This window comes from Lipomyces tetrasporus, assembly GCF_029532465.1.
Source record: "Lipomyces tetrasporus strain NRRL Y-64009 chromosome Unknown POJ06scaffold_5, whole genome shotgun sequence".
In the NCBI taxonomy this organism is placed as follows: Eukaryota; Fungi; Ascomycota; class Lipomycetes; order Lipomycetales; family Lipomycetaceae; genus Lipomyces; species Lipomyces tetrasporus.
In genome coordinates this window covers 1,707,177-1,733,879 of record NW_026611600.1, presented here as the reverse complement: position 1 = coordinate 1,733,879, position 26,703 = coordinate 1,707,177, and the positions used below count along the sequence as shown (strand labels likewise).

General features: G+C 48.1%; 6 protein-coding genes across 6 annotated transcripts; 2 read left to right on the top strand and 4 right to left on the bottom strand.

The window, feature by feature from the left end:
• Window positions 1-10,437: 10,437 nt before the first annotated feature.
• POJ06DRAFT_290679 (uncharacterized protein) lies at window positions 10,438-11,686 on the bottom strand (the record flags this gene model as incomplete). The annotated part of the gene is made up of 2 exons (XM_056190348.1): window positions 10,438-11,291; window positions 11,338-11,686. 2 exons carry the CDS (start codon window positions 11,684-11,686, stop codon window positions 10,438-10,440), a joined length of 1,203 nt encoding a protein of 400 aa, XP_056044277.1.
• A 3,374-nt stretch (window positions 11,687-15,060) lies between these two features.
• POJ06DRAFT_197189 (uncharacterized protein) lies at window positions 15,061-15,747 on the top strand (the record flags this gene model as incomplete). The annotated part of the gene is made up of 1 exon (XM_056185065.1): window positions 15,061-15,747. A coding segment is annotated over one exon (687 nt), but the record flags the coding sequence as incomplete, so codon positions are not given.
• Window positions 15,748-16,629: 882 nt separating this feature from the next.
• On the bottom strand, window positions 16,630-17,797 carry POJ06DRAFT_275866 (short-chain dehydrogenase; the record flags this gene model as incomplete). The annotated part of the gene is made up of 1 exon (XM_056189665.1): window positions 16,630-17,797. Exon 1 carries the CDS (start codon window positions 17,674-17,676, stop codon window positions 16,630-16,632), a length of 1,047 nt encoding a protein of 348 aa, XP_056044275.1. The 5' UTR covers window positions 17,677-17,797.
• Window positions 17,798-18,158: 361 nt separating this feature from the next.
• On the top strand, window positions 18,159-20,272 carry POJ06DRAFT_253781 (C6 zinc finger domain-protein). Its single transcript, XM_056187683.1, has 2 exons — window positions 18,159-18,398; window positions 18,448-20,272. Exons 1-2 carry the CDS (start codon window positions 18,348-18,350, stop codon window positions 20,002-20,004), a joined length of 1,608 nt encoding a protein of 535 aa, XP_056044274.1. The 5' UTR covers window positions 18,159-18,347; the 3' UTR covers window positions 20,005-20,272.
• A 2,916-nt stretch (window positions 20,273-23,188) lies between these two features.
• Window positions 23,189-24,320, bottom strand: POJ06DRAFT_290670 (uncharacterized protein; the record flags this gene model as incomplete). The annotated part of the gene is made up of 5 exons (XM_056190347.1): window positions 23,189-23,504; window positions 23,603-23,870; window positions 23,933-24,034; window positions 24,088-24,205; window positions 24,237-24,320. The coding sequence occupies 5 exons, from the start codon at window positions 24,318-24,320 to the stop codon at window positions 23,189-23,191; spliced, it is 888 nt and encodes a 295-aa protein (XP_056044273.1).
• A 1,105-nt stretch (window positions 24,321-25,425) lies between these two features.
• POJ06DRAFT_253774 (uncharacterized protein) lies at window positions 25,426-26,573 on the bottom strand. The gene has a single exon (XM_056187682.1). It carries the CDS (start codon window positions 26,286-26,288, stop codon window positions 25,593-25,595), a length of 696 nt encoding a protein of 231 aa, XP_056044272.1. The 5' UTR covers window positions 26,289-26,573; the 3' UTR covers window positions 25,426-25,592.
• Between the last annotated feature and the right edge of the window lie 130 nt (window positions 26,574-26,703).

Below are 26,703 nucleotides of genomic sequence, written 5' to 3'. Positions count from 1 at the left end.
TACTCGAACTCGGAGTCGATTTCGATTGGAGGCGGTGGTGGCACCGGGCGACGCGGGAGATCGGACTCCACAAACTCTTTCAGTAACGAGACATGAAAGACGTTATGGATCCGCATATTGGTTGGTAGATCTAATCGATAAGCGGTCCTACCGATACGCTCCGTCACGGTGAATGGTCCCAGGTATCTCTCGTCGAGCTTTGCGGACGGACTCTGTTGAAATATCAACTATATACTCAATAGGGTAATATAGGTGCACATAAGGAGAGTAACACTCTGCAGTGACTAAAGAATAACTCGGTACTGCAAAGACAGATCTGACGATCGAAGCTTTGCTGATGGCATGTGGCTAAACCTTGAACGTCGTGTGGGAAAGCACGAGTTGGGCATTTGAAGCCTATTGAACATTGACTCTGAACCACACTTGAGCCGCACCATCGTAAGAAAGGCCACGGCCTCACAAACAATGACCGAGACAATTCTGCAGAACGATGGGATAATACAGTTACCAGTCCGGTCTCATGATAATGTGCTTTTGGACATGAGACTTTATTTCTTTTTGACTGACGTCAGAAAGAGTCTGATGATTGATCATCGTTACCTGATACATTGCTTGGTAACATCACCTGCTGATGTAATTGAAAATCATTACTAGTTAAAGATCAGCAGTTACGACATGGATTGTCAAATGATCAATCATCGGTGACGTCCAGATTTGGGTCACAGAAAGCCTATTTTTCTGAAGTGCAAATTCTTGTATATTTAAAGACCTCTTAATTCCCTTGGGACCGGATGATCAATAAGATCAACGGATCACCACAAACCCCTCATTGTTGTTCACAACTTCCACTCGCTCATAAAACTTTCAAACATCGCAACAGGTTATGAGCCCTGAGGGTTCTCTACAACAATGAATACGTCTACCGAAACGAATATTGCTTCAACAGCCAAGTCAACTTATTATGGCGACTTTGCAAAGCTACGTGGAGAGGACAACTACTTGTCTTGGAAACAAGACGTCCACATACATTTGCGAACCCTCCGCCTAGCTGAAGCGCTGAACTATGAGAAGTCGGTCGGCGAATTGTCACCTGACGAGAAACTTAAGAATGAGAATGCTGTTGCAGCGCTATTAGTGAACATGGACAATACATATAAGAGGGTGTTCTTCAAATATGAAAAAGCGAGAGATATCTGGCAATATCTAGAGCACCAGTTCTCCTTGATATGGGCGGCAGATAAACCACAGTTAATGTGCAAGTTTTATACTGCTAAGATGAAGGAAAAAGAGACACTCGAAAAACATTTTTATTACATGCTGCACCTTAGGGACCAACTAAAGGTAGCCAAGGTTGACATCGATACAGCCATGTTCATGGCAGCATTTGCTCGTTCTCTCACACCGTTTTACAGTGATGCGTTACCTGCGCTGGTAACAGCAAAAGACATGACTATTGAAAACATGTTTTCTACCTTAACTCATTTCAGATTGCAGAGAGAGACTCTGTCTAAGAGTTTGGTCAACTCCGCTTATACAGCGTCCGGGGATAACACTAAAAGATCAGTCACTCGTTTTGCTGGACAAAAGCAAAAGGAAAATAAATTCAACAGAATGAAAAAATTCAACAATAAATCAACAAATCCAGTGACATGCAGTCATTGTGGAATGAAGTGGCACGAAGAGAAAGATTGTCGAATCAAAAAGTTTCAGCTCAGAAAACTTCAACAACGAAACTCAGTCAATACTGCGATGCTTAAGTTGTTTGGAACCAATGACCAAACACTTGCGTCAGGAGAAAATGAGATGCCATCCGTCTTTACAGATCATGCTCAGTCAGACACTGACGAGCTTCCGAATACAAATGCGGACAATCAGGATATCGCCTCGGCTTATTATTCTTCCTTCGGAGGGTCCAGTTCGGACTCCTGGATGCTTGACACCGGCGCGACACAACACATGTGCAATGATATTACATCTTTTCGGTCGTTCACGAGATGGTCTGCGCACGTGAACTTTGGCGGCGAGGATACCAGAGGAAGTGTTATTGGATCTGGCGAAGTTCTTCTTCGCTTGCACGCTATCGATAATCATCCTCCTAAGTTGCTTCTCCTCCGCAACGTCTTATGTATTCCCACGCTTCGACAGAATCTGATCGCGACTTATTCTCTTGGCGAAGATGGCATCGATGTGGGTATTCACAAAAATAGGTTTCGCTTATTTCGTCATAAGGAATGTATAGGCGAATGTTTCGTCCGCAATCGACTAATGTATCTATCATGTCGCGTTCATCGATCCGCTCAGAAGGCTCAAGCCACCCTTGCTAGCTATATCAAGAGATCGGATATTAATTTGTGGCATGCTAGACTCGGTCATCTTGGCGAACAGAATATCAACAAGATGCGTACTCAACAAATGACAACAGATTTGCAGTTTCCGATTAAAGAATTGTCATTTTGTGATGCATGTCAGCAAGGCAAAGCACATGCTCAGCCGTTCACAAGTCGTGTGTCACGTTGCGACGGTCCACTTGATCGTGTTCACAGCGATGTTTGCCCTCTTCCAGTCCAATCCTTAGAAGGCTTCAAATACTTTGTGACGTTCATTGACGATGCCACCTCAATGTGCTTTGCCTACCTCCTTAAGCACAAGTCAGAGGTATTTGCACAATTCAAGATCTTTGTGGCCATGACAGAAAGGCAAACTGGCAGAAAACTTAAAGAACTGCAAAGCGACAACGGCGGCGAGTATGAAAAAGAAGAATTCGTCACATATTGCCGGAGCAATGGACTGCACCTGCGACGTTCTCTTCCGTACATTCATCAGCAGAACGGATTGGCTGAGCGAATGAATCGAACGTTATGCGACAAGGAACGGAGCATGCGAGCACACGCAGGCATGCCTCCTATATTTTGGAGTGTAGCCGTGTTGCTTGCGACACATCTGCACAACATTAGTCCAACTGCAACCACGGGCTCTAAGACGCCATTCGAATTGTGGTTTAATCGAAAACCAAGTGTGGCTAAATTGCGTGTCTTTGGTTGTGTCGCTCATTATCTTGTCACTGACAGAAACAAACTACAGAAGAAGGCGGCACCAGCCATTTTTGTTGGATTTCCACCTGATCAAGCCGGATATCGTCTCTATGATCTCAAGACAAGATCCTTTCTTGTTTCGCGCAATGTCGTGTTCGACGAGGGACGGTTCTATAAAGATCTGCTTGAACCTTCACTTCACAAATCTCAAGTCAAGCCTTCTTGCTCTGACAATCCTACAGAGGAGTCAATGGGGCCACTCACACGGTCCAAGAGCCGTGCCTTGGAATCTGGATCAGATGTGGTGCAATACCAGGAGGTATCCAGACCCACACCAATACCGTCCAACTTTCGCATTGTCGTTCCAATCTTCAGACAACCGGAGCGCGTTTTAGACGCATGCAATGCGGTAGATCTTGTTATGTCTGATCCGCAGACCGTGAAACAGGCACTCACTCGGGCCGATGCTCGACAGTGGATGTCCGCGTGCCGAGAAGAACTGGATTCCTTGGAACAACATAAAACTTGGATTCTGGTACGCGAGCAAGATCTGCCTGCAGATACAAAGCCAATTGGCTGTCGCTGGGTATTCAGAATCAAGAGAAAGGCCGACGGATCTTTGGATCGATATAAGGCACGCCTTGTGGCTCAAGGTTTCGCGCAACGTCCAGGCTTCGATTATGACGAGACGTTCGCTCCTGTCGCTCGCGCCAGCTCTATTAGACTTATCCTTGCCGTCGCAGCCCAACGACGAATGTTTATCCACCAGATGGATGTCAAGACTGCCTTTCTCAACGGAACACTTAATGAAGTGATATACATGCGACAACCCCCTGGGTTTGAGGCCCAGAAAGGGTACGTTTGCAAGCTGAATCGAAGCCTCTATGGGCTTAAACAGGCACCTCGCTGTTGGAATAACACCTTGACTGCTGTCTTGCGCGAGGAAGGCTTTAGCCGTCTCCAGTCGGACTGGTGTGTCTTTATCAGGCAGCCTGCAACTAAAGATATGGTCATCCTAATAGTTTATGTTGACGATCTAATTGTTGCTGCCGACCGGGGACCAACGCTCGATCAAGTCAAATCCAGCTTGCGACGACGTTTCCAAATGACGGATATGGGTGAACTGAACTACTATTTAGGTATCGAAGTCGGATACAATCGTTCAACAGGGACGCTGTTCTTGTCACAAACAGGATACATACAGAACATGCTCAACCGCTATGGCATGACGACGGCCAATCCTATCAGTACTCCACTGGATCCCACTCATAAGCTAAGCATGGACCAATGCCCTAAAGATCAAGCTGAGATTGATTTAATGAAGAAGATTCCCTACAGCAACGCCGTCGGTAGCTTAATATATGCTGCCACTCATACTCGCTCTGACATTGCCACAGCCGTGGGCGTCGTCAGCAGGTATATGCAAAACCCAGGATGGGCACATTGGGTTGCCGTCAAGAGAATCTTCCGTTATCTACGTCACACACTAAGCTACGGCCAGGTATACCAACGTGACAGCTCTCTGCTGGGCTCTAGCATGCAGCTTCATGGTTATAGCGATTCAGACTGGGCAGGCTGTGCGGATACCAAACGGTCAACGCTCGGATACGCCTTCCTACTTCCCACTGGACTCGTTAGCTGGAAGTCGGCACGACAACGATCTGTCTCCCGGTCCACTGCTGAGGCAGAATACGTGGCTTTAAGCAATGCAGCTCAGGAGGGAATATATCTTCGTAAGTTTATGACTGAACTTGGTTACAAGCAGTCTGAGCCTACAGAGATCTTCGAAGACAATCAGAGCTGCATCGCCATGGTAAACAATCCTGTTCATCACGAACAGGTGAAACATATTGACATAGCATATAACTTTACCAGGGAGCATGTTCAACAGCAAGAACTCAAGATTACATATTGTCCCACAAAAGAAATGGCTGCAGACATTTTTACGAAAGGTCTAGCCTATCCGACATTCGAATACCTAAGAAATATTCTGCACGTCAACATCAAGCCATTACGGCTGGACGATAAAAAGCAGAATAAGGGGTTATAAATTGCTTTGTGATAATGACTAATGTCTATCACAATGATCTTGGGAACAAACCATCATGATAAATGTGTTACGTCAATCCTTATGCAATACACTCTTTCTCTGAACAACATTTTATACTCAATATAAATACCTATGAGTATACAGTTGTGGGGGAGTGTTGAAATATCAACTATATACTCAATAGGGTAATATAGGTGCACATAAGGAGAGTAACACTCTGCAGTGACTAAAGAATAACTCGGTACTGCAAAGACAGATCTGACGATCGAAGCTTTGCTGATGGCATGTGGCTAAACCTTGAACGTCGTGTGGGAAAGCACGAGTTGGGCATTTGAAGCCTATTGAACATTGACTCTGAACCACACTTGAGCCGCACCATCGTAAGAAAGGCCACGGCCTCACAAACAATGACCGAGACAATTCTGCAGAACGATGGGATAATACAGTTACCAGTCCGGTCTCATGATAATGTGCTTTTGGACATGAGACTTTATTTCTTTTTGACTGACGTCAGAAAGAGTCTGATGATTGATCATCGTTACCTGATACATTGCTTGGTAACATCACCTGCTGATGTAATTGAAAATCATTACTAGTTAAAGATCAGCAGTTACGACATGGATTGTCAAATGATCAATCATCGGTGACGTCCAGATTTGGGTCACAGAAAGCCTATTTTTCTGAAGTGCAAATTCTTGTATATTTAAAGACCTCTTAATTCCCTTGGGACCGGATGATCAATAAGATCAACGGATCACCACAAACCCCTCATTGTTGTTCACAACTTCCACTCGCTCATAAAACTTTCAAACATCGCAACAGGACTCTTGGTTTTCAAATTTCGTCGTGACAACAAGACTCTAGTACCGATTTTGAAAGAGTGATCCCGATGGTGTTTATCGAAATAGCGTGCATGTTCCTGCTGTGCTGCCAGCATACAACTTCGAACTTCGGTATGTAGCTCCTCCAATCTTTCGAGACGTTCATGACCTTCCGTCGTCATGGCTGCCCCCGCGGGAACATCAAAGTGGTATGTGGGATGGTAGCCATAGTTCGCGAAAAATGGTGTCGTCTGAATGGAAGCATTGACCGTGTTATTATAGGTGAACTGGGCGAACGGCAACAGTTCAACCCAATTGTCCTGTCGCCGCGTCGTATACAGTCGCAAGTATTGTTCTAACGATTGGTTGACTCGCTCAGTCTGTCCGTCGGTTTGAGGGTGAAACGCTGTTGAATATTTCCCATTGGTTTGAGTCGTCTCTAGGAATGTTGTCCAGAACCTGGACAGGAAGACCGAGCCTCGGTCCGAGACGATATCCGTTGGGACACCGTGATTCGCGAAGATGTGCATGATAAAGAGATCCGCCAAATCGATAGCTGTGATTGTCTTGGTTACTGCAATGAAGTGTGCCATTTTCGTGAGGCGATCTACCACGACGAGAATGGAGTCATAGCCATCAGATACCGGTAGGCCCACTATGAAGTCCATGGATAATGACGTCCACGGTCGCTCCGGCACAGGTAGAGACTGCAAGGTTCCGAATGGCAGTCGGCGAGAAATCTTCGTGCGTTGACATCGTTCACAGGAGTCCACGAATTTGTTGATGAATCGCCGCATTCCTGGCCAGAAGAAGTCGCGACCAACCAGGTCATAAGTCCGCGCTCGTCCCGGGTGCCCCGCCGTTATGCTGTCGTGGTAAGAGGAAAGAATATCCGTGCGTAGAGCCTCGTCGTTTGGTACACACAGTCGGCTATTGTGATACACCAACCCTTCCACCAGAGAGTACCCCTGCTCGTCCCTCTTCTCAGTCGACCCGTCGTCCTTCCGTTCATCCAACCTCTTAACCAATCCACTCAACCATTCGTCATTGTACATGTTCTCTCTGATTCTTGTCTCTAGATCGCCTTCTGTTTCCATCATCAATTGTACAATACTTAACTGCGTCGCCGTCTCAATTTCAATATCCTGCGCCATCAACACACCCTCCACCTTCTCCTCATTCGTCTCAATCATCCTAGATAATGCATCAGCGCGACTATTCTCTTGTCCCTTGCGGAAAACCACAATAATGCTGAAGTTGCCCAATAGCTCGGACCATCGCAATTGTCGTTTGGAAATGTCGTGGCGCGTCGTGAAGTATTCTAGATTCTTATGGTCGGTATACACCTTGCATTTCGTCGTGAGGCTAAGGATATAGTGCCGCCAGGTCTTCATGGCTTCAATGATAGCCAACAACTCTTGGTCGTGTACGTGGTAGTTTCGTTCCGCAGTTTTAAGTGAGCGGCTAAAGTAGGCTACCGGTCGAAATCTGTCCTGTTCGTGGTCTCGCTGACTCAATATTGCTGCAATGGTTGTCCCTGATGCGTCAGTTTCGATGATGGTCTCTCGCGCGGGGTCGAAGTGCCGCAACAGCGGTGCAGATGTAAACGCGTTCTTGAAATTTTGGAAAGCCTCTTCGATCGCGTCTGTCCATACGAATGGTGCGCCCTTCTTTAGCAGCGGTGCAAACTTTTGATGCTTTGTCGAATAATCACTGATGAATTGCCGGTAGAAGTTTGCAAATCCCAGAAAGCGTTGCAACGCCCTCAAGTTCTTCGGAGCGGGCCAGTCTTTGATAGCACTAACCTTGTCGTCATTCATTTCCACGCCTTCGGTCGACACTGTGTAGCCTAGGAAATCGGTCTTTTTCACATGAAACTCGCTCTTCTCGCCCTTGACGTACAGATGATTGGCAATTAGTGTCTGAAGAATCTGTCGAACTTGTTGTTTATGCGTCTCTAGGTCGGGGGAGAATATCAAAATATCGTCGAGGTACACGATTGCGCACACATCCAGGAACTCATGGAGGACGTCATTCATGAGGCTTTGGAATGTGGCAGGGGCATTGGTTAATCCAAACGGCATCACCAAATATTCGTATTGACCGAACCGAGTCTTGAAGGCTGTTTTCCACTCATGGCCCACCGCGATCCTCACCAGATTATACGCTCCACGAAGGTCCAACCTTGTGAATATTATTGCTCCTCGTACCCGATCTAACAGATCCCCTATCAGCGGCAGTGGGTATCCGTTCTTAACCGTCACTTTATTTAACGCTCGATAGTCGATTACCGGTCTCAAAGTCAGATCCTTTTTCGCGACGAAGAACAGCGGTGCGCTCATTGGTGACGATGACTTCCTGATGAATCCCTTCGCTAAGTTCTCTTCCAAGTATTCTTTCAACGTTGCGAGTTCGGGGTCGGACAGAGCGTAGATTCGCGCCTTCGGCACTGTTGCTCCGGGTTCGAGTTCTATCTTGTGATCGTAAGGTTTCGTCGGCGGTAACTTGTCGGCATTTTGTTTCAGGAAGGCTGCTTCCAGATCGTGGTACTCCGCCGGTACGTTTTCCAATTCACTCTTCCTATCAGTTACGATGTTTCCCAACACTGTCCGCGTGAGATCTACCGTCTTGTTTCGCCAATCGATGTCAGGGTTGTATCGTTCCAACCAATCGAATCCCAGGATAATGTCCGCATGTTGTAGTGGGATGACAATTAGTTCTAATGTCATACCGGTTCGATTAACGTCAACCACTACTTCGACAACCTGTGTTGTTCTTATCGTTGTACCGTCCGCCAGTTCGACCCTAATATTTCCTCTTGTTTTCGTCTGCCAATTCCTCCCTTCCACGAACCCCTTATCGACAAAGCTGTGAGACGCCCCCGAGTCAATCTGTGCCGAAAGCAGAATCGGCTCGCCCCTGTTCAACACCTTGACATGAACGTTGAGGAGATTGGACGCCTTATCGCTGCTCAGTAACGCGTCCAGAGCTACTGAGCGTAGTCGTTTTTTGGCTTCTTCGGGCATGCAGCACTCAGGGGTCCCCTCTCTGCGCAGATAAAGCAGAGTCCAAGTCGTAAACGGCGATCTCGCTCCTGTTTGTCGATTCGGTCCTGATTTCCGAGCTTGGCTAAGTCAAGCTGCATAGGTTCGGGTTCAGCAGGGTCCGCTGTCGGATGGTATGTCTGTGATATAAACGAATTGGGCCGCCCCTTTTCCATTTGTCGTTCCATGTGTCGCGAGTCGACCCTAAGTGCTAACGCGCGCATCTCAGGTAAAGTTGTCGGTTTGCCAATTCTGGATAACTCGTCCTTAATGTGGTCCTTCAGTCCGTCATAAAATTGGTCGCAAAGGGCCTTGTCGTTCCAACCCAAATGCACCATCAGCGCTCCAAATTGCGCTACGTACACAGACACCGAGGTCTTCTGCTTCAGCCGTCGGATCTTGCGCAAGGACGTTCCCGGTTTGTCAGGGTCGCCGAAGGTTTTCGCGAACTCCGCGACTAAACCTTCGAACTCATTAAAGTCCTCATTCGTCTGGTCGACAAACGGCTTAACCCAGTCGTGAGCTGGTCCACGAAGGTAGCTCTTAAAGCGAAGCAGCTTGCGGCGCTGGGACTCCTTGTCGAACCCCGTAAGTTCCATGTAAGTGGAGAATTCGGAGAGGAAGCGATCGACTTTCTCGGGCCCCGAGCTGAAGGTGTCCGGTTCTTTGGCCTTCCGGCCTTGGGTCGTGGGTGTCTCTTTCTCTGTCGCCTTAGGCTCCGGGTTTCCCTCCCCAGCCTGTTGCGTCATCGGCTGCAGCATGTTTTCCGTAAACATTGCCTGCAATTTTTCTGTCTGCTCCTGCTGTCGAACCAGAGCTACATTCTGTTGCGCGATCATCTCCTTCTGTTGCTCGATCGTCTGCTGGAGGAGCTGGAGGTAACTAGTCATGTCGGTAGGGTCCATTTCGTCGGTCGGTTAACGTGTTGTGTTTATCACGGCCACGGATTGATAATATAATGTAAGGGTTGACGGGAATTGCACTATATGTTACGTGGAGCTGGATGGCTTGTAACGATATATTTTAGAGTATTATCAATGAGGACTCGGACGGGGAACGAGCGTTTCTTATTACTCCTCCCTCGGCCCGGTCCGAGCCTCTACAACCAATAAGCACTAAATAATTACAAAACAAATAAGCAAAACTTTTCGTATCCGCGGACGACGTGTCGGCCTCGAGTCGGTGGAGCCTAGGTGGGGCCTCGGTGGGGCCTCGGTGGGGCGCCAAGCGCCGAGACAGGAACGAAGGTACGAAACCTCAGGAGCGGTTCCTGACAGTCATGAACAAGATCATTAGCTGATCCTGTCTGCTCTTGTGTGAGCTCGAGCCCGTCATGCAGAGTTCCGGTGCTTGTAATCGCTAGGCATGCGATCCACAACACTTTCCCCCATATTGTTGAGTAGTTTTCTAATGTCGCCTGCTCTTGTACTTCATAGAAGAAATCCCTGCAATATTGGATTAGTTACGGCGCAAAAACATGTAGCTCAGCATCAAAAAGCCGTTCGGCCGTACTTGTCTCGCTCCCCAATCATGACCTTACCCAGCATGGGCTGGAAGCCTGCTCTTGTATCCTCCCTTGACGCCTGCAGCATCTTAAGGCACAAATCTTTGAGCAACTCAAACGACTTGTCCTGCGGCGCATGCAGGAGGGGCCCAAGCTCGCTTAAGTCCAGTTTTTCCAGTAAAGGATATACTTGGAACTTCACCCCGAACTGGTTCAGATCCCTTTTCTCATTTATTGTGCTATTAGCGTCAGGGACTGAATGAATATCACCAGGGATTCCGAATGATGTGATTGGGGGCACCATCTCCTCCGGTCCCTGCATGACCTGAACATAGCGTAGCTGTGAAAAAACTTTTGACCTGCCATAGAAGGCCTGGACTTTGACTTCATTGTATTCAACAGCCTGGCCTGTGTGCCTGCGTTTGTAGTGGGTCCTCATGCCCTCTTTCGTTGCGACGCAGACGTGGATGAGCTTCTGGTCGCAGAGAGCGCATTTGTAGCCATTAAGAATGGGAATATCCTCAAGGGCTTTGGACCCCGGTCGAAACGCCGGTTCAGTGAACAATGCAGGGCCAGGGCCCTCATCGTCTGACTCGTCTAGCTGATTTTCCACCGTGTCGTTCCAAATGACAGCTAGATGCGGCCGAAGTTTGTACATCCGTAGCACTAGCAATACAGCGTTATCATTAGGCACGACGAGCCTGTGCACGCTCTTCAAATGCTTAACGACTATGGCTTTGTCGACGACAAAGTGACAAAGCTTGCAAATCGCAACATGCCACGTATTCTCGTACACCAACCCAATGTCGTCGAGCGTGCGCGGTTCTGTAATTGTTAGCTCTCCAGTGGACCTAAGAAGGGTATCGCAAGTCATAGGGAATATTACCCGCAAGGTTAAGAGTAAGTGTCACCGTATCGCGGTCCTGCGGTGCGTTATCGTTGGCTTGAGCAACGGCAGGGTTAGCCTCGGAGTGCACTCGCTCATGATCGGAAGCTCTACAGAATTGAGCCATATGGCGCTTCAAGCTACGCAATGAAGTCATCTGCGCCTCACACTTGGGACACAAGTACTTGGTACCATCCTCAGTAACAGCGAGCGTATAACTCTGGCCATTATAATCGATAGATGTGAGTCTCCGATGATTGTCGGAAATGTGCTTCGAGAGGGCAGTTCTGCTGTGGAACGCCGCGCGACTACACTCAGGACAAAAAAATTCAGTGCTTAGGTGAGACATGATCAATGACAGAACCTTCAGTTGGAATTATTTACAGCAATTCTATTGGCAAAATTATTATTGTAATCGCCCGTGGTTAATGGGCTGAACAGGCTCGTCCGACCGCAGGCAGTGTGAGTACTCTGACTCTGACGCGGGGTCTCACACCTGCTGGGCCTCCCAAAGAGTGGCTGGGATGTCACCCCAATTTCGGACACAACCACTTCTGTCACCCCAATTTCGGACACAGAACATAACCCATCGCTGGACTTTCGGACACTGAGCCCTAACCCTCGCACAAACTGGCCGACAACACCAAAAAATTAACTCGCTCAGTTCGCGTGACAAAAATTGGGGGTAAATTTGTTAAAATTCTAGCAAAATTACCGATTCGAATGGTGCCCTTGTCGACGTGAAATTCCCATATTTGAAATTTCGGACACAGATTAGTATACAGAACCACCCCCCCTGAACCATGTCCGAAAAGTACCTGCGGCAATGCGGCTCATTAGTATGGGAATTCGGACATTCGGACACGGTTCAGCCCCCTGAACGCCAGCTTACATCTATAGGTTCCTTAGTTCACGAGTACTCGCGTCGCCTTGAGTCTCACTATCGCCTTGAGGCTCACTATCCGTGACTGTATCTAACGAGAAGCCATTGTCGGTAACCTGAAAACGATCTTTGTATAGCTTAGACTCGTCGAAGACAACATTCCTCGATAACACCACGATGTGCTTCTGGAAATCATACAGACGATACGCCTTCTTGTTTTGCGCATAGCCGATAACTATCGCGAGATTCGCACGCGTATCCAGCTTTTTCCTTTTGTCAGGTCCAATAAAATAATAGGCTAAGCAGCCAAAAACTTTCAAGTGCTTCAGAGTAGGTTTGCGCTTATGCCACAATTGGTATGGTGTCTGAGTGGCTGATTGACGTACTGGACTGGTATTCCGTAAATAGTTAGCCGTGAGTACAGCTTCACCCCAGAAAACTTTGGGCAGTCCTGCATGGCCCAACATGCATCGCGTTCGTTCCATAAGTGTGCGATTGAGGCGTTCAGCCACACCATTCTGTTGTGGTGTATCAGTAAGTGTAGAGTGGTGAATAATTCCCGTAGACTTTAGAGAACCGCCGAATGCGCCAGATATGTATTCTCCCCCATTATCTGAACGTAGAATTTTCAGCTTATTCCCCGTGTAACGCTCAGTCATGGCAAGAAATTCTTGAAAGTGATGAAAGGCTTCCGACTTGCGCTTTAACAAATAAACGAAGCTCATGCCGGAATAGTCATCGATGAACGTGAGAAAGTAGCGAAAACCTTGATGTGTTCTCTTATCCAGTGGTCCGCAAACATCCGAGTGTACTAATTCAAGCGGCTGTGTGGACCGCTCAGTGCGCCTGGTGAATGGGAGCTGGTGAGATTTGCCTTTCACACATGCTTCGCACAGCTCGTCGGGGGTAGTGTCTCTGTAGTTGAAATCATGAGCCATTTCGCGATTCTTCAAAAGTCGCACGTTGGATAGGCTCAAGTGTCCCAGCCGCTGATGCCAGAGAGAAATGTCCTTAGGTCCGGTGTGAGCTAACATAGCTTGATGACGTGCAGGAAATTTGTTGAGCACATTAAGTCGTAATAGATAGTCATGTAATTGTGCCGTACCAATAATGTGACGGTGGCGTCTCAGTATCTGTGCAGTAATTTCTGTCCGAATATTGTCTGTGGCGAGCCGGAAAGTGGAAACTAAGTTCTTGCGAACCTCAGGGACATGCAGAACTCGACGCAGGTGCAATGTGGTGGCGCAACCACGTGGTGTCTTTAACTTTAACGCAATTTCGCCATGACCATACACAAGACCGAAGTGCTGCCCCGCAAATGCAATTGTCTGGGGTGTAGCTAAACGCACATAGGACTTGAAGAGCTTACTATCATTGCACACGTGGGATGTAGCTCCCGAATCCAAGTACCAGGCAACTTCAGTCTCTTGATTATCTATATACATTTCTGTATCTGCCTCCGTCACGTTTGCACTTGCTCTGTGATCAGAGAGAGGAGACACTGGATCCGAAATCTCAGTGATCATGTTCGCCTGTTCCTGGCGATCCGGACAATTAGACCTTTTATGGCCTTCTTTGCCACACTTGTAACATTTAACCGGAGGCTTCAGGCAGACCGAGCTGTCGTGGTAACGACCTCCACAATTCCCGCACCTGGGAAAATTTTTCTCACGACCCTTGCCCTTGGTACCGTATTTTGCCACTCTTCCCTTTCGGTAAGCTGCCGTCCCACTTTTGCCAGTTGTTGCTTCGGTCATGTACGCCGTATGCTCCTCTTTGTCTTTGGCCAGTTCATCATCGTAAGTAGTCAAGGCTGTGATGACCTCCTGAACTGTCAGGTCACGCGCACGAAGAGAATTTTTGTAGTCCAAAAATTTCGGTGCTAATGATTTGTACAACGCTTGAAGAAACATAGTATCCGTGAGATTGGCGTTGCCCAATTGAAGTTGCTTGCGAAGGAGCAACATTGTTTCAAGATGCGTTTGGAGAGACCCATTGTTCGACATCTTCGTAGAATAAAGTTTGGAAACTAGCTCCGCCTGTCGATCCGCGGCCTTGGCTGTGTATCGTTCCCGAAGGTATGCGTACATGTCGTACGCTCGTTCGAACATCGTCAAAGTGAGCATCATAAGGTTACTCACGTGGCCGATAATAATTCCTTTCGCAACGTTGTCGGCTTGCAATGCTTTGCCATCCATTTGTTCAACAGTAATATCCTCGTCGATGGCTGAGAGGGCGTTCATAGCCGCAAGATAGGAACGCACCCTTGCTTCCCAGATTAGAAAGTTCTTGCCGTCGTATACAGGGATTTGAACGGCCGTGGCAGTAGCCGCCAACGTCAATGGATTGCTAGTGGAAGACATGTCGCTAGCAGGGCTCATAACCTGTGAGAGATGGGTATATATGACTGAAAAGATATAGTGGACTAAAGAGATGGGTGCTGAGAGTCAAGTCTCGATAATGACCAGTCTCACGGACATTCACGTCTATATATACACAAGAATACTCCTCAAAAGAGGAGAAACAAACTTCTCAAGCAACCCCACTCGCCCATCACTACCGCCGAATGTACTCTACTACATTCGGCAACCTAAGAACTGACTGTACCCGGATCCGAGCTCAAGATCCACATGGAGTGGGTCACGGCACAGCCGATGACCAGATCGGGACAAGACGTGGAGATTGGCCGATCTCCAGCAACCTGCACAAAAAGGATTAGCCAATCTCCAGTCACCTGAAAAGTGGAGAACCGATCTCCAGCTCTAAATAGTGGAGAACAGAGTTCCAACAACCTGGAAGTGGAGACTGACCTACCTCTGACATAACCGATCTTCAACAGGAATGTTGTTGCTTGGTTACGAGGGAAGAAGTTAAAGGACGAGAACTTGGCAAATGCCATTCTGCTCAACGAACAGGCGAATCTGTTGCGGTGGATTAACCCGGACCAGTGCCTGACCTGGGAAGCAATGCTCATGCAAAAGAAATTAGGTCCTTCAGTCGCCACATTTTCTGATCAAGTAAAACGTGGGCCAGTGTTTGCGAGTGAGCAGGTGGCTGCCGTGATAGACTACATTTCTAGTCAGTCTGGGTCAACAGTGGATCGTGAGCTAGTCAGACAGGCTCTGAGGGAGTCAGATGAATTTAGAAAGTACTGTCCTAATAGCGAGGATATCGTCAGCTCATCTCTCGAATCCTTTGCGTCACAAGGTAGAAGCCGCCGGTATGTGCGCTGTCTAAATGACAAACTGCAGCGGTTCTTCGGTGAGATCGATCGCTTTTTGTCCGTACAATGGCAAGGGAGGACTCAACATCTTGCTCTGGTAAAGGTTTTGAGAATATCTGCTATTTTGAGGAATCTGGTTCAAGAGTTGAGAGATAGGACCGCATGCCTGATGTGCATCCCTGTCTCCGAAATCGAGTGCACTATTGGTATAATTGCGAACATGTTTACCAATAAGGAATATATTTTAGACCGTAATTGGATCGATTTTGATCCGTACGGAGACGAATCGTCTAATTTGCTTTGATGGTTTGGCACCTGATAATTGCTTGGTTTTTGGTCTTGCTTTCTGTTGAAGTAGTCCTCTGATTAATATATAGCTAGTGACCATACGATAGTAACAGCAACGCTACGTGTAATGTAGTCAGAAGATCGAGGCAATGCACATGATAGATTGCTTTCCGCTCGCTTGAGATTCGACAGCTCTGTTTCTGTTGATGTAGAGAAACTACCACAAGTGCCTCCTATATATTGTAGAAGTGTCTTCCTTAGAGCGAGTCACTCTACAGCGCTCTCATAGCCGCCAACTCTTAGAGACTCGCTATGACGGACCGAACAAGTGACTCACAATTAGAGATTCGCTGAGTGACTATGTTAGCGTGCTTATTAGAGAGAGCCTCGACATTTGCCAGAGCGCCTCACGGCAAGCGAGTAGCTTACCCGGTTTTGCGTAGTGAGGTTGGGAATATTTCTTATAGGGCTCATCAGGTCTTAATTACTTCATAATTCCGCTCGTCGTCGACGAAGTCGCCGACTATAGAAAGCTTATTCAGAAATCTTGTATATTTAAAGACGACGGACAAATCTAGATTTTAAGGACACGACATAAGAAATAGAAGCTACCAAGCCTCAATGAAGAGCAAAAATAGAACAAAAAAACATACAACAGCCGGTGTTCGCTGATCGTCACCGACCCGGCGCTGTTTTCTCGTCGCCTACTTATGTCCGACAGCCTTTCCGCGACATTGAATGCAGGCTCGATTATGCTACAAATCTGAAGGTATTATTCGACGCATGTTGGGCCAGAAAAAAAGCAACTTGTATACAAACTACAAAAATCCATCATTCGACCACAAAAAGCCTTCACAGAAACATTTGCAAAAAGCCACTTCTCTCTGTAGTCGTCCTCTCAATGCCCTGTGGTATCCACCGTCTTCAAGTACTCCTCGACCGCTGTACAGAGCTTTTCGCCAAGAGCGCTGTCCCAGGTCGAAGCACCGCCTTTCTGTACTATGCTACTGCTCAGATACTGGCCGTTGGTTTCCCAGCCCGCGCTGGCAGCATTTACAAGAGCACCGCCACCCATCTCAGTCGGCCGAGCGCGAAAAATTGTCTTTATAACACGTACTGCAAACCCAGGCATCTCGCGTGTCAAATTACTGTGACAGAGGCCGGGGTTGGGTGCGTTGATGATGACTGGGCATTTCTCTTGGGGCTTGGCCGCAGCATTGATGCCAGTGCTGGGCCCGGAGCGCTTCTGCCGATAGACCATATCGCGTACCAGAAGAATGACGAGGAGCTTGGACGTTGGGTATTGCCTGCCGAAGCGGGATGAGTCATTTTTGCAGTTCGCGGTGATGGCTGCAAGAATCTTGTCTGGCGACTCGTTACGCTCTGGGAACTTCGACAACAGATGCGTGTCGGAGCAAACAATGCTTAGATGCGGAGGGCGCGGGTCGGGGTCACCGGCCACTGGTCCTACAGCAGCTGTTTTCTCGAGAAGAGGGAGAAGACGAGATGCCATCAAGTAGGTGCTGAGAACATTAACGGTGAGCATGCGTTCGTGGCCCTCCGCCTCGGCAAACTGCTTGGTGTTTATGCCGGCGTTGCAGATGAGGACATCGAGACGGTCCAGCTCGCGGAAAGCCCGCTTGACAAATTCAGCTACGGAATCAAAGCTGCCCAGATCCACTTTCCAGACAGCAATGCCTGATTCCGGAGCGGATGTCGTTGCGAGAATCTCCTTGCGAGCCTCCTCGCCGGCAGTCGTATTCCGCACCCCCAGGATGAGGCGCGTACATCCCAGTCGAGAAATGTGACGAGCAGCTTCTTTGCCTAGGCCCGTGTTTGCACCGGTGATGATGACTGTCTTGTGGGAAAACGAGTCCGTGGGCTTCGGTATAGAGAGGCAGTACTGCTCGTAGAATAAGTTTCGGGCGAACTCCGTAACGCTCATGGCTGCGAAAAGATCGGCGTAGGATTTTGCAACGTGTTGCTCAAAGCAGATACAGGTCTGTGAAATCAATAGCTGAGAAGCAAGATGGTGTTTTATGCAAGACTCAAAGCGTCTCCCTGGGTTGTCTCACTGACAAGGCGCAGCGACGATAGAGCCTTGACAAGACTCCTTTTTATACTTTTATACATATACATGTACAGTGCTCTCGTCCTCATTTCCATCTCTTTCGGTGCGGACTTTGAATCCTATGTCCGAGACAGAAATGTGAGCTTACTCTATTCGTTGGCGCCATCGTGCTGCTTGATGTTCTCAGGCGCGGACCGTCATCAGAAGAGGAGATTTCGGCGGCCGGGAGAACACCGTGAGAAGTCTAGACCGGAAGCGCTAGTCCGCTTTGGGGGATATTCGCGCCCGGCCAGGTCATGAATCCCGACGCCGGCCCCCCTGGCTGTCCTCTTTCATTGATTTCAACGACATTTCGAGCCTCCATATCCCTTTCATCAAGCGCGCACCTCTGCCGTGAGGGCCACAGTTGACCGACAAACTTTTATTAGCCACTCGCTGGAGACGTGCAGGCCTGTCTCCAAGCAACACGCAGCAAGACATCAAGGCTTCCAGCGACACGCGGCGCCAGACTCCGCGGGCCCGGCCCCGTCTTCACTCCAGTCATCATGCGTTTCTCGGGGAGCGGATGTCAGCCGTGCCGGCAGGCCCGAAAGAAGGTTAGAAACCCAAGAGAAGGCATATTGGCGACTCGCTTATCAGATGCAGTGCGATGAGACCAAACCGATCTGCCAACGATGCGCAAGAAACGGCAGGGAATGCTATGGCTATCGACAGGCATTTTCAGTCGTCCATGACGAAAACATTTACGCAAGTGGACATCGGAAGCGGCCCCAAGGACCCCGGGCAACGGCAGAGTCGACGGCAAGCCTCATGAGCGTCTCCTTACCTCGTGATCTGCATTCCGAGGCGGTTGCTTACTTTGCTCACTTTCACCTGGAGCCGACAACCAATCGGCCGCTCATGATGGGGCCCCCGACAAAAGCCTTGCTGTCCAACTGGAACTCAAGTCCAGTGCTGGAGCTTGCCGCGTCGTCAACTGCTCTGGCACTTTTCTCAAACGCTAAAATGTGCTCACCGGCGGCAAATTTGGCCTTTGATAGCTACCAAAAGTCTCTGAGGACTCTGCGAACGGCTCTCTCAGCCCCAGACTATATCGATATTGACGCCTGTCTGCTGGCAGTATGCATGCTGGGAAGATACGAAGACGCGGTCTACACTCCTCCTAAGAGCGACATTCCATTTCTGGACACTCTGCACAATCGAAGGCATCTCAAGGGCGCTGTCGCCTTACTGGAATACTGGGTGAACAGTCCCGGCGGCACCAAAGCACCAAGCGACGCCATCAAATATGCTAGGCGCATTCTGAGAAAAGCAGCCATCTTTGGTCAGATTGATCTCCCTGACTGGCTGCAAGATGGAGCTCTGTTCGGCGAGCAAGACTTTATGCGGGACCTTGATCGCATACTTATTCGACTCATCAGCGCCCGTCGCCAGCTAATGTCCTTTCCACAGAGACAATCCGAATTGAGCGTCACTGAATCCATCTCGACTCTCCAGGCGATGGAACGAGAAACAATGTCAATCGATGGGGCGTTGACTGAGTGCAAAGCTCTACACGCAGATGTCTCACGCTGCACACAGCATACATTGGCAGCACAGCGCGTCTACTCCAAGCAGCATTTTCTTCTCCCACGCGTATACAGCCACCGAAGTTATGCAGAGACCGCACACTGTGCTCACTACTACGGGTACCGAATTCTGGTCAACCATCTACGCATCTGCACCCTCAAGCTGCTAGGGACATATTCACCTTGCCAGCCACGCAAACCTTTGGCTGAGTGTCAACGCACGATTGACGAACTGCTTGAGGATCTGGCATCGCTCACGCCCTTCGGCCTCGACAGAATCAAAATATCAGAAGATCCCGGCGCGTTTGGCGACCACATTAGCATCAAATCAGACGAGGACAGGAGGCTGTTTGTCGCGGAGCTTATGGCGGGCCCGGTGCTCATTGCTTCCACGTGTGACAGTGTCAAACGGAGTATGCAAATTGGTTCAGATTGCAACTGGGCGATACGGGACGTCTGCTTGGGTATGGAATCATGCGGGCAGCGACAAGTAGCTATTGGCCAATACAGAGTCACTGAGGGGGAACTAATGCTGTTGTCCTGGACGACGTGGTGTATACAATGCGAAGTCCGAGGCTCTTCTTTTGGACAATGTCTGGCAAAATTAATTAGGAGCTCTTCCCGGCAGAAGTGAGCTGTGTCCTGAGGTTCACTCTAGCTCAAATTACTGGAGCTATGCAGATGGGCTTATTCAGGGTGGTGGTATATATACTCTGTACTACAGGTCTCACGATTAGGCCTCACCGGCAGGCTCTCTGTTGGTGGCAAATGAAGCTGAGGTAGCAACTTTTGCAGCTGCCGAAATCCGGCCACTGAGGATTGCACCTAGAGGCGGGGCTCGCTAGTTTGATGATAGCAGATGCAGGTTTGCACCACTAGCAAACGCCTCGAGGGTAATCGACTTATTTATCAAGTACAGTTCTCTTCCCCCAAATGGCTTGAGGGTTTCGAGGCCACGCTGGCAAACCTAAAACCCTTACGCAATTGAGAACCTTTTTGAGACGTGACGCCTCCGCTCTATTGGGGGGCACGCACGACTAGAAAAGAACCAATTCTGTTGTGTCAACGTAGAGGAAGGGGTATCTGTTCGTTTGCATTGAAGGCTTATGAAAAAGACTTCGCGGAGCAGTGATTCCATGGATACCAGGAAAAGGAATTTTGGGCTTCTTAAGGACAGAGCTCCTCCAGACGTAATAGTTTTGTAGTGACAGTGTTGTCGTTGATGTTGGTGTGGCAACATGAAGCTTATATAGCCGTACTACTTTGACCGGCAAGGGACGGTCTGTAGAAAGCTTGGCGGTAGTAGAAGGGACTGGGCTACTTGGTCTTTAGATGTTCTTGGATGATGTACAGTGCTATCATATCAGTGATGGCCTCATCTCAACGCAACGACGGCAAATCTACCACCAAGTCGCAATGAACCCCCCCAGTGTGCTGATATGGTGTCAACACGACCCCATACTACCCACGGACATCAGCTACAGCTATTTTCTATACGGTGGTTGCGATTGGCCATGAAAGCCAGATACAGCATTCCAGCATACACGAATGCTGACGCTCTCAGGGGACGCGCTCTCGGGGGACGAGGTGGAGGAATAAACACCAATGGCCCTGTATCTTGCAGCGTTTGGACAGCAACCAGAAAGTTGGCGTCAGAGTGCGGATGACGTCGGACACTTTCTTTTTATGGTAATTTTAATAATTTATAATATAAATTATAATAAATAAATAACTTAGGCGGCGAATATAAGACGGAGCGGAGTGGAGCGGCGGGTGTTACGGAGTCGACGCCGAGCACCACTACGGAACCCACGCAACGGCGAGAGGAACACTCGACACTCTCTTTTTTTTGTGTTTCTAATGGAGGACATACGTTGCCGCGGCTTGCTTGAAAAGCCTTGAACTTGTACAAAGGATTGGACTGCGGATTTATATTTGCTGTAGGAGTACCTCAACTTTTAGATCTACGGGCACGGTACAGCCTCAGCCGAAATCTCCACGAGGCAAAGGCGGCAGCGGCTCAATGACCCCAGGCAGAGACAGTCCTTGATGAATTCTTACTACTAAATTAGGTACCCGGCCAATCTTGTAAGCTGGAATGCCCCCTATCCAACCCAGGATCAAAGGCCACAAGCATAATACTGCGTTATGAGTGAATCGTCGTAGCTGAGGTTGCATCCCCAAGTACGTCTGGCAGTAGAAGCAGCACGAGTCCTCCAACGTGGCATAGTCAGGCAGCCCGAAATCGTCGCAGATGAGTGACCACGTCACCCCGTCCAGGACAAAGGTCTCGTCGCAGGGGTAGTCTCCGTCGGTGTCGAACAGGACTACGTCTGAGAAGAAGGAGACGCATGGTTCGACGCCAAAGGTCCAGGCCACTGAGTGTTGTGGTAAGCACAAGGCCAGGCATCTAGCAACGACGATGGTGGTACGAGGGGGGGATCCATTGCGGAGAGAGAGAAGGAACAGAGGGAATGTCGCTCACTATACGTAGTTTGCAGGGCGTCTTATCCCGCATGCTGCGTCCTTGCAGAGAAAGGTTAACGATGTAACTCCTTAAGTCCTTATGCGTACATCCGCGCACCTCGCATCGCTCTGTCTCCGAACCAACAAGCCCAATATAGCATGACCTCTTTCGGTATTTGGAAGCCATATCACGCAACAAAGGCTCTCCTCTCCGACCAATAATTTCTTTTCTCCATAGTATGACGACAACGACCGGGTGCTAATTTATTATGTCAAATGCATTGCATGCTGAACAAATTTGATTCTCTTGTCTTTGTATTTCTCCCGAACTACATGGTAGCGAATGAGTGCCGAGCTATAGGGCTGTATGAATTCCTGGAATACAGCACTCAAAAGACCAGTTCCACACAAGTGTATAAGTATCAATACTATGGCACAGGTGTATAAGTATCAATACCATGGCACAAGTGTATAAGTATCAATGCTATGGCACAAGTGTATAGCTGTTGTGTGCACAGGACTGAAGTTCTGGAAACTAGAGGGGGGCTGGAGACTCATGGAATTCACACTTCATTGTCCTCGAGGGAATTAAGCAGTCTTTAAATATACAAGATTTCTGAATAAGCTTTCTATATAGTCGGCGACTTCGTCGACGACGAGTAGGGATCGGCACGGATACACGGATAACGGATATATCCGTGGATATCCGTCGCGGATACGGATACGGATAGAGAATATGCGGATATGGATACGGATACGGATAAGGTAATATTGATTAGTGATATCCGCGGATATATCCACGGATACGAGTAACAAATACAAATGTGTAAACTAATAATACTGGGAGAGTTTAAATGAGTTGCGATTTGCGAAATATCAGTTGTATAGGGAACGGAAGTCCAATGAATCCAGAATTTGGTGCGCGCTTGGCTGTGAGCGGAGGGACTTGAATCAGAACATGGATCTGAACTGATTGTGTACTGGGTTAGGGTGTCTGTCCATTATTGAGTGCCGGATAGATAGCGGTTTGAAGCCCAATTGAGTGGTCAATATAGTCAGTTAGTATCGTAGAATCATCCTCTTTCCAATAGTCCTGGGCTCCAAACCAAAAACGACCGAGCAAAAGCCCCTTCAAAGTCACGTGAGTCGTATCCGTGGATACTGCGGATACGGATACGGATAAAGCCAATATATCTGGATATGGATACGGATACGGAAATAGATATTTTACGCGGATACGGATACGGATACGGATAAGGAAAATTTGGCCTGGATATTATCCGTGCCGATCCCTAAGTCGACGAGTGGAATTATGAAAACAGAATACATAAAGAGGCGCTTGTGCCTGCTGGTCAGTCAGTCAGAAAGTCCTGTATTCTAGTTTCCGAGTCCTTTCTAGTCCATTCAGAGCAGAGCAGAGTAGTTCCCCGGCCCAAGTCCAAGTCCAAGTCCATCGTTACATTGTACGTGCTGGGTTTCTCGCGGCCGGCTTCTACTTGTAAATGGCCCTGAATTCGAGAGCGTACTAATCCAGTGCAGATAATATAAACAAGAACATCAAGTCTGGGCTTAATGAATCGTGAGCCATAATCCTTTTTGAGGATTCTCCAATGGCTTTCCAGGCGCATTGTCGTGCGCGAAACTGGTATTGCTGCATTGGAGTCTGGTCTACCACAAAGTGAAGCAATTTCCCATCGCGAGCCATCCCATCGCGAGCCAACGTTTCTGAAGCTTGGCTTGGCCGGTACCAATTACTCCAAAACTACCTGAAAAGTTTCGGCTGATCAATGGACTTGCAATATTCAAGCATTTCTTTGACCGAGCTGCTATGAATTTCTTCATAGGTCTGATACTGCAGTGCTTCCGGCGCCGGCGCGCCTTCTCTATCAATAACAGGCATTGGCAATAATGGATGTCTTAGTAAATGCCTCTTAATCATGGCGCGCAAAGGTCCTGGGTACATTGTTTTGACTTGGGCATTTGATAGGATCCAGTCAGACTCGTGCGACAAAAAATGCAGATACTGAGGCAAAGCTGTCAATCGGGTAGAATTCCTAGTATTATGAATGGAATCAAAACCCTTGCTTTTAGTTTACCTGTGATATACTGGTCAATGGCTCGTAGGCTGTGCCATATACATAGATGATGATTATATCCGTCGTTGTTTCTTTTAAAGGCTATGCTAGCAGCTGTCACTTCTACCAAAAATCAATTGGAATCTGAAATATCAATGTGAAATTAAGGTTTTTACCTGCGAAGTCTTTGTCAGTATGAACAACATTCGGATTTAACCCTGCTGCTCGTAATGCGGTAAACCAGGCTGTCAACCGGGTTCCCCTCTTATCTTCCTCCTGGACACCACGGCGTATCTAACAGAAGGTAGGACAGAGGTAGGGAGACCAGATCAAATTCCGTAAGAAGACAGTAGAGCTCATATCCATGCTTATTAGTACCAAATGTTGAATCAACAAATATCTCTGTCATTTTGGCACGGATATACTTAACGCTATCGCTGAAACAAGGAGTTATGAATGCTAATAAGACTCCAGGTTCTTGAAGTCCTTCAATTAATCGATAGCCCTCTTGTCCTTCCACCAGCAGCTGCGCAGATCTGAAGTCGTCCGTAGCATCTCTTTCCCACTGCTTTCTTGTAAGTGAGAGCCAGATGTTATAAACTTGCTGCCTTGTGATCGTGTGCAATTCTGTCTTCTTAAACTGAGGTCTACCCGCCAGTTGGATTAAGTTCTGATAAATTAGTCGCGGGGCGAGGCGTGTGTGCTCTTCGATATACTTTTGTACATATTCGCACTGTTTGTGAATTGCGAATACGAATAACGAATATTGCTGATATCTGCGAATATTCGTATTCGCAACAGCCCTAGGAAGAGGAATGATGAATTATCTTGAAATGAACATTATTCTTGTTGTAGAATTGTGCTCATGCTTAACGTAAATGTATAACGAGCGGCGCACTTTCCACGCGACGCCCCCCCTCCACACTTGACCCTATTTCCCTCCACATCAAAACATGGAATCTTCTTCTAATGAAAGCAAGATTATCCTTGCCATCGAAGCACTCCAAAGGTCCAAAAAACTAAGCGTTAGGACTGCAGCAAAGATATATGGTATTAGTGAAACGACCCTACGTCACCGACTGGAACATAACGTCGGGGCTTGGAATTATCCATGAGGAAACGATGGAAGATGGGCAGAGTGATTTAGATACAGATACTTGTTTGTAAATATAGATTTTTCCGTTATGCGTATCGTTTTAGCGCGATACGTTGCGACATCGCGCGATAATGGATAAACAGGCTATGCGATATGCAATAAAGCTGTTATCGCGTATCGCATATCGTTTACAACACTGGCAACGCTTTTTATGTCAAGACCCCCTAAATTCGATCCGGTGCTTGCCGAAGAGCACGTAAAGAGAGGGCCCGACAACTGGACCTTACAAGCCACAGTATTCGGCACAGGAAGGGAGAAAGTGTATCCGAGAGTTACATATCTGACTACGCGTTCATATATAGTAGATGACCCACGAGAAATCGTAGTTAGCAAAGTCGGCGGGAGCTAGGCACGAAATCATTGTATGGCAGCTTTGCGATCATGCGAGAGTCGATTCCATGATATGCCGGCGCCCTGCCGGTATAGTTATATCTTGAGCTGCCGCAAATCATATATCTCATCGCGAACGGACCGTTCTGTGAGCACCCGAGAGGGTCTTTTGCCACCTGAGTTAAGCCGTAAGAATCAAGCAAATTGCTCGCTAGCGCAGAGAATTATGAGGCGTCTCAGTTCGTCGGAATCCACAAAGCCAACACCTGTACCGATTTCGACTAGGAGATCCTCTTTAGTGAACTTGGACAAAATGGTCTTCAAAAATATTCCCGAAGATAGTGCGTCACGTCCACGGCTATTGAAGCCGGATGAAAGATGGTTTGTCGGAGGTGGATGCCTCTTCATTGCAAGGCTCCAATCTTCCTCATCACGCGCTAACCACGCGGCTTGGCTGCAGGGCAATGGCATGTTAAGGATGAGTACGTCATTACTCATTAAGTGGTTCATAGTACGGCAATTGCTTTCCTGTACTATGATCACGATTGCTGTAGAAATTGAGAATGTTGGCGAAGAAAAATATTCTCCTTGCTGTCTCGGTGATCCTCCACCTGGCCCATATTGATGTGGCTGTCCGACATGGGGCCGAATTCGGCTCTGAGAAAACATTGACATCGGGTTGCGAATCTCAGGATATGATCGAAGATAGCGTTCTGTCATCTGCGAAGTAAATGCGAGTTTAGTACCATCCGGGAAAATCGAATGAGACCGAGAAGGAAAGAGGAGAATAGAAAGAGACAAGAGGGAGGGGAACGGGTAGAAGGAGCGCCGTACCTTCAGAAGAAAAGGTGAAATAAACTCGCGGAGTATGCTTCCATGCATCGGATTCATCGCTAACGCTGTCCCTCAGCTCCAAGCTCTCGTATATCAGCATGGCATGCAATGCATCCCATTGCTGCATACAATGGTAGGACGGCTAATTGGTGGGTCAGCATTTGGGTTGGGCATAATTAGGCTTCAGCAGCACGCACAAACTTCCAATCAATCTCTCCCGTGCAGCGTCCATGGTCCGCCTGAAGAATCGATTACGTCCGGAAAATTTATACCGCTGCTGCAGCAGATCGCCATCGGGGTCAGAGGTAAATAAGTCATGTCAGGAACAACATTACTATAGAGGAATAGAGCGACAGGTGGAGAATTGGAGAAACGAAGGAACCCTTCATTAGCAATGAAGGATATTCGCCCAGTACGCGGACGAGTGCGAGCGAGGTCGAGGGTGATGGAGGGGTCGCGGCTGAGCTCCCAG